Source organism: Cucurbita maxima, unplaced genomic scaffold (assembly GCF_002738345.1).
Source record: "Cucurbita maxima cultivar Rimu unplaced genomic scaffold, Cmax_1.0 Cma_Scf00085, whole genome shotgun sequence".
Lineage (NCBI taxonomy): Eukaryota > Viridiplantae > Streptophyta > Magnoliopsida > Cucurbitales > Cucurbitaceae > Cucurbita > Cucurbita maxima.
The window spans coordinates 328,279-345,003 of record NW_019272101.1 but is presented as its reverse complement, the minus strand read 5'-3'; the positions used below and the strand labels follow the sequence as shown (position 1 = coordinate 345,003).

Sequence of the window (16,725 nt, the reverse complement as noted above, 5' to 3'; positions counted from 1 at the left end):
GGGAAAATGACAGGTCGCGGACTCATAGCCGCCGCAGAGAAATTGGCCATTTTCCACCGGGGAATTTTCCCATCCATTCATTGGCCTCTTTCTTCTTCCCTGTCTTCTTCCCATCCCATCAATGGCGGACCACGATCTTACCTCGCCGCTGCTCCCCGCCGAGCCCTCAGACGGCGTCGAGGTGATCCTCAGAATCGAAGACGACGGCGGCAATCCACCGGAGCAGATCAATAATCAGAACGGGAACAATCACGATCATACTCGATTATACTGTCGCAATCCTTTTGCCTTTCTTGGCTCTGATGGATTCTCCGTTCCCGAGTCGACAACGGTCGATCCGTTTCGGAATAACACGCCGAGTATCGGTGGGGTTTATGAGTGGGTTAAGATTGTGGTTTGCATACCTATTGCGCTTGCACGTCTTGTTCTGTTTGGGCTATGTCTTTTGGTTGGATATTTAGCCACTAAGACGGCGCTTCACGGGTGGAAGGATAAGGAGAATCCGATGCCGAAGTGGAGGTGTAGGCTCATGGGAGTTACGAGGCTTTGCGGGCGGTGTATTCTCTTTTCTTTTGGGTGAGACATGCTTCTGGTTCAATTTTGCTGTGTTTGTTGGAATTTTTAACGACGACCTGTTCTTATTCAATTGCTGCTGTACTATCGTCTCTCGATTTGTTGGCTATTTTGTATGTTATCTTAACTTTGTTTAAAGATTATTGCAAGTTATTGGACTGAGTAGTGGATTAATAAGTTTCTGATATAAAGATGACTAGAATTCTCTCGTCAATTCCTAAAATCTTACTGGGTGTCTTGGAACTTATTAATACTTTCAAGCAAAACATAAGAGGAAAAGGAAAATTTACTGAAGTAGAAGGGGTTTTACGATTTGTTAGAATGCTAGTTCATGATTCCAAATATTTGCCATTTTTGGTGGAAAAAGATTTCTTGCACGGGTTCTATTTGATTGGTTATCTCTTCTGTTGAGCGCACATTATGTTAATTTATATATGTAGTGATTATCTTTTGTTTGTCTTTCTTCCTCTGCTTCAGATATCAATGGATAACAAGAAAAGGGAAGCCTGCTCCAAGGGAAATTGCTCCAATTATTGTATCAAATCATGTATCTTACATAGAACCTATCTTTTATTTTTATGAGTTATTTCCAACTATGGTCGCAGCTGAATCCCATGATTCCATACCCTTTGTTGGCACCATTATCAGAGCTATGCAGGTCATTTCATGCCCTTTACCACTCGATTAACTCTTTCCAAGTAAAGGTGCATTACCTAATTGAATAGCTGGTAAATGTTCATAATCAGTGTTGTTAAAACTCGTTGCTGGGCTATTACTGCTAGGTGCAAAAAAAAAAAAAAAAAAAACAGTTGGTTTTTATTTTAAATATTTTTATTTTTTAAAATGAGGCAGACAATAGAAAAATATAAATAACTTCTGTATGTACAACAAAAGATTTAAATTTAAGATGAGAAGCTGTAGAGATTTTATTTGAGATTGATGGGGAAAATGAATATTTTTAAAGAATATTAATGAGTTTCTTCAAGTTAAAAAGATTTAAATTTGGCTTGAGGAGCCAGGCACACACCAGAAGCCTGAGGCATGCCTTCATTAAGGGAGCCTCGCTTCTTTGATGTGAGGTGTAGGGGCCGGGCCTAGGACTTATGCACCTAACATCTTTAAACATTGTTCATAATTAAGTAGGTCATCTAGTTATTAAATGCTGTACATTAATTTATTGTTTACATTTCTCAGGTGATATATGTAGATAGGTTTTCACCTACATCAAAGAAGCATGCTATTAGTGAAATAAAGGTAAAAAGTTTCTGTAACTTTTACATGTACTTATACATCACTTTGTGTATAATACCCATGTTGATGAGCATTGTTGTATGAGAAATTGTTTATTGACTTGGGGCTTTAATAAAAAAAAAAAATTCTTATTTCTTTTGAAAATAAAAACGTTTGGTGTGTGCTTCAATAAGGGCCCTTAGCTTCCAGGTATTCTTTTTATTACAATGGTTGGTGAATCACTTTTGAATCATTTTGTTTCCATTTTCTCATTAAAAATTTTGAAGCACCTCTTTATTTGATTACTTAGAAGTTGCATTATATTTTATATAAATAATGCATCTAGTTTTAGTTAAATTATTATTATTTTTTTAACTATGGTCAAAACTTGTACACTTGGTTTATTACGAGGGCATGGTGAATGAATGATCTAGTATCCCTTCCCATTTTTTTCTTGTTTGATTATCGACTTGGATCAACATGTTAAGATCTTTGATAGAAAACTATGCTTTCAAGGATGTGAAAACAGAGAAAGGCTTCTTGCAATAGATTTCCAAGAGTTCTGTTATTTCCAGAGGGAACCACTACAAATGGAAGGTCTCTTATTTCTTTTCAACTTGGTGCTTTTCTTCCTGGTTATTCAATCCAACCTGTCGTTGTTCATTATCCTCATGTTCACTTTGACCAATCATGGTAGGTTCCCATTGCTCATTTAATTTTTTTCATTTAGTGCCAACTCTATATCTTACTGTGTTGTTTGTGAAATTCTATTTTGCCTAGGGGATTTGTTTCTTTGCCAAAGCTCATGATTAGAATGTTTATGCAATTTCACAATTACTTGGAGGTATTCTTTTTTCTATGGTTTTTTGTATCCTTCATCTGTTCAAAAACTTTTGATTTCATTTGATCTAGGCAATGTTAAAGTCACATTTTATTATCTGACCAGGTTGAGTATCTTCCTGTTATTTCACCGCGATATAATGGAAAAGAAAGCACTCTTGAATTTGCTAAGAGAGTAAGGTTCTACTTATCTGAGTTCATAATTTCTTTTTTTACTTGTACTTTCTTGCTCATCTTCATTCCCGATCTTTCTCCACTGGCAATCCTATGGAAGTGAGAGTATGTGTACTAAAGTGTTGTTGAGGCAAGACTACCCACTCGCCTATGGCGAGAGGCAAAGTGAGCGAGATAAGGCGTTAGTGTCTTGAAGGTATCCAAGGCGAGCAACCAGGCACTTACTTTGGTGCGCCATTTCTTTCCATTTAGGAAAAAGAGAGTAAAAGAAAGGAGAAAAGGAAAGGGAAAAAAAAAAAGATAACCGCAAAAGATGAATAAGAAGAGACTGAGAAGGACAGTTAGAAAAGAGTGCATGCAGTATTTTTCCTCATGACTAACAGATGGCTTCTAATAAATATAATTCTGGCACTATCTTCTTTCCTGACTAAAGACGACTTAATTTCTCCATGATAAATGCTAGTTGTATATGAAGCTTGTGTTGTCTCATCGTTAATCATAACAATGTTCCTCATATTTAAACACAAAATGTCCCTACTTTTTTTTAGCCTGAATATCTCCATTTCTCGTAATTATTTAATTAATTAGTGTTGTTAATGTTTTTATGCTTTAAAAGGATTTTTTTTTTTTTTTTTTTTTTTTACTTACTGTTGTTGTAGATTGGATTTATTTAGTATTTTATTAAGTGCACCTTCCTTCACTCAAGCTGCACCTTTTTGTTGCCTCTCTCCTTGAGATGATTAGGAAATTTATTACCTTAAAGTGTTCCTTGGGCTTTTTAAATTTCTTTCACTAAAACCATCAGTCTGAACAACTTTCTCTCTGCATATTGACACTATCTCAGATCGCCAATTCCTTAATTCTTGTTAAAAGCAGCTATCAACTCATTTTTAATGCTTCTAACTCTTCTTTACCCTGCACTTCCAAGTTCCAGTTTGTTTTGGATGAATATAACTCCCTTTTAATCTTGTACTACACTTTACTCGAGGATTTGAACATTGATTCAAATTAAGGTGGTTAATCGATAAATTTCAAGACCTAAAAGAATCGAGGATACTTGAACACGGATAAAAAGTACTCATATAAGTTCCTAACTAAGGCTTATTGCCTAATAGGGTGGAGAACCACTTGGGAAGTGGACGGTGTGTATGTTGGAATTATTTTTTACTTAATCAAATTCTAGTACATGTCTTTTATAACCTAATAACTTATTTGCTTGGTTACTTATTCTATTTTGCACGGTTCAATATTTTTTCTTGTTGAGAATTGAAAAATTATTCGTGCAGACTAGCCTTGCAATGGCCACTGCACTAAATGTTGTCCAAACGGCTCACTCATATGGAGATTTAATGCTTCTAACCAAGGCTGCCGAGGCAAATCAAGTATGTATTTTTTTTTTTCTTTCTAATGTTGCATTTAATATCTTTGTTCTCCCCAATCATTCACATTTTTAACTCTTGTGCTTCCTTTGAACCTTTTTCTACAAGAAACATCGAAGATATAATAAACAAAAAACTGGAAAGACAGCCCAAGGGCGAGGGGATGAGGGCCTCCCCCGCCGAAGGAAACCACTACAAAATGCCTTCCAATCAAGAAAAATGAAAGAGAGAGGATAGTAACAGTAGTGCTTCCTTTAGACCTTGTTCAACACATTTTTCCACATTATTGATATAAGCAAGTTTCAGTAGTTTGTGAAAAAAAAAAAAAAAAAATTAATTTGGTACATACAGTTTAAATGTGAATGATGGATCTGGTTTACTATGCACCACCTACCCAGGGGTTTCAACTTGATTAGATCTACAATCCATGTGCGGCCATGTTATGCTCTTGGTGATGTTAATGGTCTTTATGGTTTTGTTTTACTTTCTTGTATCTTAGCATCTGCTGTTTATCTGGAATTAATGCTTATATTTTATTTTATTTTTATATTTACCTTGCTGTGATAACAATTTTGCAGGAGAGACCCTCTGATTATATGATTGAAATATCTAAGATAGACCAAGTGAGTCCTTTTGTTTAAGTTCTTGACCTTCTGAAACGTCTCTTATATTTCACATACTTTTCTGATTGTGTATTACAATGGTTTTCTGATTGTATATTTCACAGGTTAGCAGCCTAGAAGCTGTTGATTTTCTTGATAAGTTTCTGTCCATGAATCCTGACTCCAGGTACTATTCTACTTTTTACTTCCATATGTGCAAAATATTTCACGTTTTCTTTTTTGTTTGTAATGTTTGATGTGTTAAAGTGAGGACTAGAATTCTTTTTGAGGATATAGAGTGGGAATTGCTGATGATTAATATATGTGGCATAGTGCATGCTAACATTTCTTTTCAATTTTATTATCCCATTGTTTTCTCATTATTCCCCAATTGGAGTTTCATTTAAATAATATTCTTATAATATAGCTTGAGTTTCAAGACCTTTTCCTCCCCTTAGTCGTGCATTTTCTTCACAATATAATTTGTTATTAAATAAACGATCTAAATTTCTGAACATAACGCTATGGATAGCACATCCCTTTTATAGTGAAGTTGTCTCTTCCCAAAAAAAAAAAAAAAAAAAAAAAAAAAAAGATCTGAACCTGACCCTCTTCACTTTTAATGTGGAAGGAAATTGGTGACACTGAAGTAAGTCCTGTTACGTATCTTCTCTAGTAAAAAACATCATAAAGATTTTGAAATTTGAGGATGTAATTTCAAGGACTACTATATTTTTTAATGTCCTGAGAAAAGAAACACTCACAGTAAGAAAGATTACCGTACAAATGAAAGCTGTAAGGTCCAAGAATCAAAAAACCAAAGCTAAAGCTGTACGATGCTGCAGGAAGCCATAAAATAAATCTCTGATATAATAGCTCTCACATGCCTATGATAAAAATTTTCTGATATCGTTGGTTTGTTCTTTTTGCAGTGGCCGTGCTACTTATAATGGATTCGTAGGAGCTCTACGACTCAAGCCTTGTGTGCTTGCTGAAGAGGTGAGTTATTCTAGCTTCAATAGCTTTACTAGCAGTTGTTTCTCAAGCGGTTTATGTACGTTGCTTATGCTTAAAGTAAACATAACTTTGCTAGTTTCTTCTAGTGGGGAGGACTTTAAAAGTTGTAGATACTCACATGTGAACAATAAATAAATTCATTGGAGCAACATGCATTGTGCAATACAGAAGAAAAAAAAAAGTGTTTTGATGCTTCCATTTATTAATATTTGGAAAAAAATTCGTATTTATCACTATTATATTGAATGGATAATTGACTTTTTTTTATTTGAATTTTAAAAAATTAGAAGCAAACTGACTATAGAGAATCTGCAACAGATGAGAAAGTTTCATCCTTATAAAGGCATTTTATAAAATATCAAAAATAATATAAGATGCTCTAGTTGTTGTCGTCTATTCCCTGTCGCATTAGGATTCTTCCTCCATTAAGTTTAGGTGTTGAACTTCTTAGAAATTGAATAGAAGCGACGTTCTTAGATTATGAAGCTTTGCTCGGTGGAAAGATAATTGGGAGCGTCTAAGGCATAATGTCATCGGGGTTGACATTTTATTTTTATTTGTTTGCGTTGTTCTTTCAGAATTTGTTCATGAGCTGAGTGATTGAAAATTCTTTTTTGTTCTTTGGGTGCTGCAGATATTTTCTCTTATTGACATAGAGAAGATGGGAACAATAACATTCAAGCAGGTTTTTCCTTCTCTCAGCAATACTTTGATGTTTTTACCCCGTACTCTCCCTGTCTAAATGCCAATATTTTCTCTCTGAAGCCTAAAATATTCTTGTAACATAGAAACAATGGCACATTGGTTGGATGATTACTGGTTAATTGAAACACCTGTTGAAAAAAATTGAAACTCCTTGTTAATTGAACTTCCACAATATCGTTCCATTATTTGACTAATTAAGAACCATATGACGCATTCCAAGCAGATAGTATGTTGTTGATGCTAATTCTTTTAGATTCCACATTGTTCATAATTTAAGTTATTGGCTTCTTCCAGTACCTGTTCGGCTCTTTGCACGTTGTGAGGCTGCAAGGTTTTCAGCGATCCTGTGAGCTTATCCTTACTGAATGTAGCGACGAAGAAGATAAAATTTCAGAACAAAAAGTAAACTTTTCGTTCCTTTATTTGTTTATTTTTAATACTTCTGTGCATTTGGATGAATGCCAATTTCTCATACTCTGGCTACTCATTGGTATCAGCTAGAAGAATTCATAAAGCCCGCAATTCCCGATCTGAATATCGACGAGGTACCGTCTTTGTCACACTATTCCATTTTCATGCAGTGAGTAAGTCACAGTGAACTATATCTTTGTTATATTTTGAGTGATTGCAGGCTCGTGAGCTCTTTAAACTATTTGATACCGATGGCGATGGGAAGATTAGCAAGAATGATTTGCTTGGCTGCCTAAGAAGGAACCCGCTGTTGATTGCACTTTTTTCGCAGTGTTTGCTACCGTGCTCGTAGTTGGAAATAACATAAGTGTGTCTAACATTGTTTGATGAATGAGTTCCCCATGTCTTGTTTGTTCATTATTGTCACCTCCCTCGTTGTTTGATTAAGAGGAACCTATAGTAGGAGAGGTTGGGCTGTTTCCTTTAATATTGGTGGTGGGTTTAACATATTTTACCACATTATCCCCTGTGAAATTATCCACTCCTACAACTACTCCCATTGTATTTTGATATGAGTTCTTGTAATGTTCACATAATCCAAACAAGTTTGCTGTTTGCTGTTTGCTGATTGTAAAATCTGCTCAACTTCTTCAGGCCATTGTCTTGTGGATATTCAGATTTTTCCCCACCACATTCCAAACAACAGGTACTATATCTCACTCATAATCTGTCATGAATTTGTTTGGATGTTGATATTATATTGGATCTGTTCATTCATTTTAAACGGGTTAGCGGTTAAAAGCTTGCCTCTTTTCGATTCGAAAAAAAAAAGAAAAAAAAGTCACCTGGAATTATTTTTTAGTTGAAGATTCAAACCTTTCATAGTATTCAAATTAATTCTTTTTAACAATGGTGAAAATTCTGCATCACTCATACGTACAATTACTGCCATCATAGTATTTAAATTTAAAAGTTGTGTAGGGTCGGACTCGTACATTAGGTACAAAGTTGAGCTTAGAACTTTTGTTGTTTGTGGTATATATTTGAAATGAAGAGGAGGATAGGGCTACAGGGTTGCAGCACAACAGTTAATGTCATTGACTTGCATGATTGGAAGTATTTGTTCTATTAATTCCCTGCATCCATTTATAGTAATTGATTTAAACTAGTTTTTTTTTTCCCAAACAGGTCAAGATTTGGATAAGAATTTAGACCAATCTTATTTTATTTTATTTTTCTTAGATTTTTAATTTTAAACTATTTGTTTGTTTGTTTCTCTGTTTTTTCTGTTCATCTATCACTGTTCAGTGTACTGATGTTCTTCACTTCTCACTCATTGGACCTTCTATGAATCCAATTAACTCTGAGTTTGTTAGTTTTTTGGAAAAATAAATTATTTCTTGTTTTTGTATATTATTTGTCATGGGGATTGCATCAGCTACTTCTGTTCAATGTTGATAATTTAACTTTCAACTTGAATGGGCTGTTTTTTTTTCAGACAAAAACTTGAATAAGCTATTGGATTAGTTCCTTTTGCAAACCAAATTACAAAAATTTTGATTCCCCCATAGATCTCATGAGATCCGTTAATTCAATGAACAACAACAATTACTTAGGATCCGTTTGTGAATTTGTGGCACCGTAGTCGAATCCCATGAAATCTGTTTGTGAATTTGTTAGGTAACACTCCAAACTTTCTTAGGGCTTTGCGTTCCAGTCACGGTGCGTTTCACATTTGCACATTTAGATTTAATCAGTCCTTCATGGAGCATCATTAGGCACATATCTTAGGGCTTTGTGTTCCAGTCACTGTGCGTTTCACATTTGCACATTTAGATTTGATCAGTCATTCATGGAGCATCATTAGGCACATATCTTAGGGCTTTGCGTTCCAGTCACTGTGCGTTTCACATTTGCACATTTAGATTTGATCAGTCATTCATGGAGCATCATTAGGCACATATCTTAGGGCTTTGCGTTCCAGTCACTGTGCGTTTCACATTTGCACATTTAGATTTGATCAGTCATTCATGGAGCATCATTAGGCACATATCTTAGGGCTTTGCGTTCCAGTCACTGTGCGTTTCACATTTGCACATTTAGATTTGATCAGTCATTCATGGAGCATCATTAGGCACATATCTTAGGGCTTTGCGTTCCAGTCACTGTGCGTTTCACATTTGCACATTTAGATTTGATCAGTCATTCATGGAGCATCATTAGGCATCATTCATGGAGCATCATTGGGCTGTGATCTGGTGTAGTAATTGTCACGTGTTGAAAGGTAAGATTATGGCAACCCAAAAGATTGATATGGAAATTCTTACTATCCAACGACGTTATATCCTTCACCAGTGAATTGGTGATGAAATTGAACTTCAAATTTTGATCAATAAAAAAACACGTTAATTGAGATATTAAGTTTAAATTATGTATGACACGAGACCAAAAGAAGAATCGAACATAAAGTTTTCTTTAAGTGACAATCGTTCTTTTCCCAACCAGTTTTTCCTTGACCATCAAAAACTCTCGTGCCTGACACTGTTAATTGATCGACATATTGAAAAACAAGCAACTCATCTCCATGTGGATGGGGAGGAGCTTGTAATGTCCCTATGACGTGAACTCTTGCACGGGCCAATGAGAGTGGAGTGACTTAATTGATAAACTCCTTCTGGTACCAACAATGGAGCACCTGCTTCCTTCCATGCATTTGCTAAGGCCCGTAAATTTATAATTAAGGGTCGGGTTGACTTTTAATATTAAAATTACAATTTTGACCTTTGAGATGGAGTTTAGTAGCATTTTGTTCTCTATTGAAGCACATTAAAAAATTGAGGGCATGTAAAAATGCTCGATATTGGGTAATTAATTGATAAATGGCATTGTGGTAATTACACGCTATTGGATCGAGTAATTAGCCACCAAGATTATGCACGCTAAACCTCTATTTTTGTAATACCCGAGTCTCAATGAGGTATTACCTGATTTTTAATATTGAGCCAAAAAAATTTAAATTTTACGAAAAGGGTTAGCGATGGAATTTCAAAATAGTATAAAAAAAAAAACAAAAGAAAATTTTTATCAATAAATAAATAAATAAATAAATATATATATATATATATATATATTAAAGCTTAGAAATATTATTCAAACTTTTTGCATGTTTAGAAATATTTTTAATTTAGCTAAATAAAAAGAAAGTCGGAGGGGGCAATTAGCAAATTCGGAAAAGTAGCAATGGGATGGTGGGCCCCCCCTCTCTCTCTTCCCTATCCCATAATTTTTATTATTTTTTATTATTTTTGACAAATCTTATAATTCTTATTTATTTATTATTATTATTTATTTAAGATCCCAACGGCTCTTCTATCCCATATGATTTGTTTCCATGTCAGCTGCTAGAGTTTTCTTCCTCTACGGCCGGGCCTATTGTATTTCGATTTTTCATCCATTTTTCAAACTATTATTGAATAATTACTTTTGTGGTTCTATAAATGAAAAAAAAAAAAAAAAAATTAGGATGACTTTTCAAACTATTATTGAATAATTAATTACTTTTTTAGTCTAAAGTTAAAAAGCCTACTAATGATACTTTTTTATGTCCTTCCAAATATTTACTTTTTTATCCTTCTTTATTTTTTTGGATTATGTGAAACAAAACTTCACTGGATAAAAGAATTTGCGAGTAATTTTTAACGATATGGAGATATGTATCGAATATTATTACCACGTTATCAGTATTCTTCTAAAATTCCAATGACTCTTTGGGTGTGTGGCGATTCAGTGGTTTCTATTATCATATCGACGAACACGACTTCTTATGAACAAGCTGGCCTCTGACTTATTTGGGTTAATTCTGTAAAGCTTAAGGCCAGTTGTAAATGGTGACGATAACTATTTTGTTAGATTGATCGTGTTAGCCTATAGACCAACCAAGCCTTCGGGATTGGTCTTTGGTTGAACCTTCGAGGGTTTTAGCTACCTTAACCTATAAGTACTTAAAATGGAGAAGTTGATAGATTATTAGAGTGACCTTTTAAGTAAATCTATAAAATAAAAAAGTTTTAATAATAAAAAAATTAAATTTATAATTTTAAAAGTTGAATGAGATTTTTTAAAATAAAATTTAAGTCCTAAATTAACTATTTGAGCGCTTGCCAAAAAAAGAAAGGGTTTTCATTATCTGAATATAAATATTCTTCAAAAAAATATCTCCCAATCGCCATTCATGAAAGTGACAACACGCTCCAAAATTTCACCTTTATTTTTCGCTCGTGTACACCACGCGCAATTGAAGCGAATAATTTTACCGGGAACTGACAACGACGGCGAACTCTTTTCTGCCTCTTCGATTCTGATTGGCTCTCCATTGTACGATCTGTACGGACTATGATGACGCGTTAAATACTTTATTTGTTTTTTAAAATATTATTTCTCTCTCTTCTGTTCATGAAATCTGATGTTTTCTCTCTCTTACTTGACTTTATTTCCCAACTTTTTAGTCTTTTTTCCATTTTAAAAATTATTTTTACCCAATCAAGAAATAAATTATATTCTTTTTCTAACAATAAAAATCTAAATTTTTTAATTAAAAAAAAAAAACATTACCTTCAAATTTGAAATTGGTTGGATTAACGATCAATAATTTTTAAAATAATTTTAATAATAGGATTGAAACTCTATTTTAAGATTGGCCCGACACCTAACTAAAAAAATGTCAACCAGTAAACCGACCCAAATTGTAAATTTTCTAAAAACTCAACCGAACCTAAATTGGAAAAAAATCTAACCAAGGTCATACCCCTACTCTATAAGATACTGTCCTTTTTTACTTTCCCTTTCGAGCTTCCCTTCAAAATTTTAAAACATATCTACTTTACATACTTTTATAAGAAATGTCATTATTATCTCCAATCTACGTGAGATCCCGTAATCCACAAACCCTTGGAACTATGATATTATATTATAAAAAATGTTTTGTTCTGTCTCCCACAAATTTAGTATCTCACAAAAAGAAAATAAAAGGAAATATATATATATATATATATATATATATATATATAAATTAATGAATTGTGGAAACGTGGGTCGGCTATGCCCCGTTTTTGGTGGTGGCAGTGAAAACACATCTATTTTATTTTATTTTTAAAAATTATATTTTAATAAATTCCCCCTTTTCTGTTTGGGGTTTTCAGATTCGACCCCAACTTTTCCTTATTTTGCTCTCTCTCCCCTTAAGCTCTCCCCAGCTAGGGTTTGATGGGTCATGCCTTGTTTGGCTTCAACTCAAACCCCAAAACTCTTCCAGTTTTCCATTAATTCCAGTTTACGTTTCGGCTTCATCCAAACACAATCTTATCTCCGGTAACCACCACACTCCGGTGAGATTTCTCCCTCCATTTTCTTGTCTGGTTTCATCGGATTCTCGTTTTTTAACCTTCTTTTCTGGTTCAGAACAATGGTGAGAGGAAAAACTCAGATGCGGCGGATCGAAAACGCCACGAATCGCCAAGTCACGTTTTCGAAGCGCCGCAATGGGTTGCTTAAGAAGGCCTTTGAGCTCTCAGTGCTCTGTGAAGCTGAAGTGGCCCTCATCATTTTCTCTTCTACTGGGAAGCTTTGTGAATTTGCTAGCTCAAGGTCCGGTATTATGCATTATTTACATTTCCCCCCCTCATTTTACTGATATTTACCAAAATGTTTGGTCTGGTTTGGTATGAGCTATGAGGGACCGTATTTGGACCCAATTTGTACCATGCAAGTACTGAAATAAGGGTCTATTTTTTCACTATTTCTCATAAATTTTAATCATTTAGATTATATTAATCTTAATCTTAATCTTAATCATCTACAAATGGACTAAGGTTTTCGTGGCGGAGATTAGAGAAAGGTCGAGAGCCGGGGTTTTAGTTAACCAAATATGTTTGGTAGGATTGTTCATATGACCCGAACATAGGAGTGTTCATATGACCTGAACAAAGGAGTGTTCATATGTCCTGATGATCTGAACCTAGGATTGTTCATATGACTTGATGATCCGAACATAGCATTGTTCATATGACTTGATTACTCGAACAAATGAGTGTTCATATGACCTAATGACCCAAATAATCTACACTACCAACTCTAAACGTACATGTTGAGTTGATTTAAATTCTTTTTTTGTTTGTTCGTTTAGATCGGGTTGGATTTTTTGAAGATTGAAAATTCGGTTTGGTTCATAGGTAGGAGCTGACCCGACCAATCCAATAATAGAACTCTTAACCCGACTCGACTTTGTTTTAAAGATTGCTATGAAAATTAAGAATATTTGATGTTTGTAACCGATGATAAATATTTTATATTTGAATTTTATGAGATTTTAGTTATTAAAAATAATTAAAAAAAAAGAATATTAATTAATTAATCTCATAAGGTTTAAATTTTAATTAAACATATATTATAATGTCAGTTGGTGTCGAGTCACCTTCATTTATATCACTATCTATATTTTATAATATGCTGAAAATATTGGATAATGTTGGTAGTCTATGTATGGTTTGGTTAAAAGTTATGGTTTTATTTTATGATCTGTGCATGTTTATGTCACGTTTATCTTTATTTTAAAATTAATTATATGAAATTTAGTTTTTATTATAAGTTCGTCATGTTTTTAATTTTATTTTTAAATTAATTTAATAATTACGTAATTTCTTATGCTTCAGCATGCAGGCCACAGTGGAGCGATTTCAAAGGCACACAAGGGTAACCCATCATCTTGAACGTTCTTTACCTCATCACCATGATCAAGCTGATCAGGTTTGTTCTCGTTTTAAAATGTTGATTTTGAACGTCGAGGTCTCGATTTTAATGAAAATATTGATAGAAATAGGTACGTAGAAAACAATTAAGGTTTAGAATTCTATAATCGTGAAATTTACGTGAGATGGAGATTCGAATTTCTGATATTTTAGTCGAGAGTAGTTTAGATTCTTAGGAATGTGAGTTTGATCTGTACGAGGCAGCTCACGTACTGTTCGAGAGTCGAGCCCGAACACCGGGACTTAGGTCAACACTTATTTGAACCTGATTTCATTTTATATGCCGCTCTTAGTGTAGTCCCTTTGGATAACTATTTGGTTTTTGAAAATTATAAACACTAATTAACAAAAATATCTCTAAAATTTGTAATTTATCTTAAAAAATATTTTTAAAATTTCAATAATACCTTTAATCTTTCAAAATAATTTTAAAAAGATCTTCGTAGTTAGTTTTTTTTATGGAAATCATTAATATTTGAGTTCAAAAATACCTTTGAAAATTTTAAAAAATAAAATTCAATAATAAAATTTTGATAAAAAAAAAAATTTAATTTTTTTTTTTAGTTTTAAGGGTATTTTTTAATTTTTTTTTAAAAGTTTAAGGGTATTATTGAAACTTTTGAAAGTTTAAAGTATTTTTGAAAGGATATTTTTATTAATTTTTAAAATGTATAAATATTTAAAAAAATTGGTTAATAATTAAAATGGGAGCTTTATATTTTATTTTCTGTTTGGTTTAGGCTGCAAATTTGTTGAAGGAGATAGAGTCACTTGAAGATTCAAAGAGGTAGAGGAGAATAAGAAGCTACTATTATCTCATTGGTTTGACTTTGGCTGTTTGACTTTGACTTACAAATTTTGACTTTTAATCTACTAGGAAATTGTTGGGACAAGGTTTGGGATCAAGCTCTTATGAAGAACTTCAACAAATAGAACAGCAGCTACAAAGCAGCTTAGCCCATGTTCGCGCTACAAAGGTTCTAAATCTAAACTATATGTTTTCAGCATTTTTTTTAATTAACCCACGACGTTCGATTCTCGAGATTCATGGGTCGTCCCGAGAAGATCTTCGATTTGTACCTTCACAACAAATTGTTGTGCAGCTGTCTCTCACCCGTATATGAAAATCATTCAATTCATGTTTCCTCCCATATGGGTCTATCGAAAATTTTCCGTGCCCTTACCCCATACTTCAGCTTGGTCCATTGTTGTATGGTTTAATCAATTACAGTTCCTCCCGCCAATGAAGCCTTCATATCTCCCGATCATCCATCGTGATCAACATTATGTTCTTTTCTAGTGCACTCGCTTTATATCTCTTAAGCTCAAGCATTTACTCGTCTTGGGGCTAATGTGGAGTCAGTCAGGATTCATAGAACAAAGGGAGTGGAAGCATTCGGAAACATGGTCTTCTTTTTGTCTCGTTTCAAATATTGTAGTAACTTAGATTATATAAACTCAAATCCTATACCTTATTTTGATGTTCCGAACATTTGAATCCCGTGCTCATTAAAACCGATGAATCGTATAGTTTAAAAGAGTTGTATAGTAGGATCGGTTGCTCGATAAGATTGATTAAGGTGGATTTGTACTAAAAAATCACTCTATTTTCATTTTTTGATTTCAGCATGAGGCTTACAAGGAACAGATTGATCAACTGAAAGAAAAGGTTAGTAAATGAAAGCTTCAACTTCCAATGGATTATGATTTTTTCCCTAATTTTTTTATTTTAAAAAAACAGGAGAAATATTTGGCAGCTGAAAATGAAAAGCTAGCTAAAAAGGTGAGTTGTTTACTGTTTTTTTTTTTTTTTTTGAGCTCGAGATGACGGTATATATCTTATTTATTGCTATATTCGAATATTTAATAACGGATTTTAGGGTTATAAGACAGATGAAGTGAAATGCATTTTCTGATTCAGTATTTGGTTCAACTCGAGCCTCGTCAATCACTGACTCAAGTACGAGAAGTTTCACCGTATCTCGAAACCAGCTCGACTTTCGACGTTGAAACGGATTTGTTCATCGGGCCACCAAAGCCGAGATCGAAGTGACTCCATTATTTTTTTTTTTTTTTTTGTTCTTATAAAATTATATCCAAACTTCATAATAATTTCTCAAGGAAAAAGAGCCTTTGTTTTCCCTACTAATACATTTTCACATTATCATTAATAATAAGAATATTGTAAATATTTAACGGTTTAATTTTTAATTTTCGAGACTAAATTTACAATTTAAATTTGAATTAGTGAGTATTTTTATTTATTTATTTATTTATTTTTATTATTATTTTATTTTCAAATTTTTTTAATTTATTTTATGTATATAGCTCAAAATTTTGTATCAAAATAATGCATATATCATTACTAAATTAATAAAGTTATAAAATATTATTATAGTTTTGTTATTAATGATTATTAAAGATGATTAATTATATCATCATCCACCTATTAATTTAAATAATGACTCAATAATTTTGTTAGTTTTTTTTTTCCCTTAAAATTTCGATGTCATTTTTTATAGGCATTGCAGTCTATTGAATACCGAGTCGAATAAGCTATTTCTAAGCTATTGAGTCGCATTGGAACTAAGCGGAAGAGTGCACCGACTAACAAGTTGAGAAGAGCCGTGATCGAGGAAGGAGCACGCATTTGGCACGTGCGTTGCTTAGGGAACGGGGATTGTCGCTCGGTTCAAGGCACAAACTTCAGGTCAGATTTATGAGAGTTGTGGGTCGCGTCGAGCCAATTTCCTCTTTTGGACCGAACCCAAATGGGTGTTGCATGTGGGAGCAGCGATGCATGACACCTAGGCAGACATTCCCTTGCGTTTAAAAGATTCAGTAGTTTGTAGGATCAGACGAACACGACTCTCCACAATAGTATGATATTGTCCACTTTGAGTGTAAGCTCTCATGTTTTGCTTTGGGCTTCCCCAAAAGGCCTCATACCAATGAAGAGTGTATTCTTAGATTATAAACCCATGACCATTC

The 16,725-nt window shown here is 33.6% G+C and overlaps 2 protein-coding genes across 5 annotated transcripts; both read left to right on the top strand.

Moving 5' to 3' along the window:
* Nucleotides 1-23: 23 nt before the first annotated feature.
* Nucleotides 24-7,587, top strand: LOC111472725 (lysophospholipid acyltransferase LPEAT2-like). The gene is made up of 14 exons (XM_023118350.1): nt 24-576; nt 1,051-1,231; nt 1,768-1,827; nt 2,333-2,496; nt 2,584-2,647; nt 2,750-2,818; nt 4,104-4,199; nt 4,775-4,819; nt 4,924-4,985; nt 5,731-5,797; nt 6,450-6,500; nt 6,815-6,922; nt 7,018-7,065; nt 7,152-7,587. The coding sequence occupies exons 1-14, from the start codon at nt 122-124 to the stop codon at nt 7,281-7,283; spliced, it is 1,602 nt and encodes a 533-aa protein (XP_022974118.1). The 5' UTR covers nt 24-121; the 3' UTR covers nt 7,284-7,587.
* Nucleotides 7,588-12,138: 4,551 nt separating this feature from the next.
* Nucleotides 12,139-15,813, top strand: LOC111472723 (MADS-box protein SOC1-like). Of its 4 annotated transcripts, none has more exons than XM_023118346.1 (8): nt 12,139-12,315; nt 12,389-12,574; nt 13,639-13,732; nt 14,475-14,521; nt 14,612-14,711; nt 15,362-15,403; nt 15,476-15,517; nt 15,656-15,813. In XM_023118346.1, exons 2-8 carry the CDS (start codon nt 12,393-12,395, stop codon nt 15,785-15,787), a joined length of 639 nt encoding a protein of 212 aa, XP_022974114.1. In that variant the 5' UTR covers nt 12,139-12,315; nt 12,389-12,392; the 3' UTR covers nt 15,788-15,813. The 4 variants fall into 4 exon arrangements, with proteins under 4 accessions (XP_022974114.1, XP_022974117.1, XP_022974116.1 ...); XM_023118349.1 differs by having other exon boundaries at nt 15,628-15,782; XM_023118348.1 differs by having other exon boundaries at nt 15,624-15,782.
* The last annotated feature ends 912 nt before the right edge of the window (nt 15,814-16,725 follow it).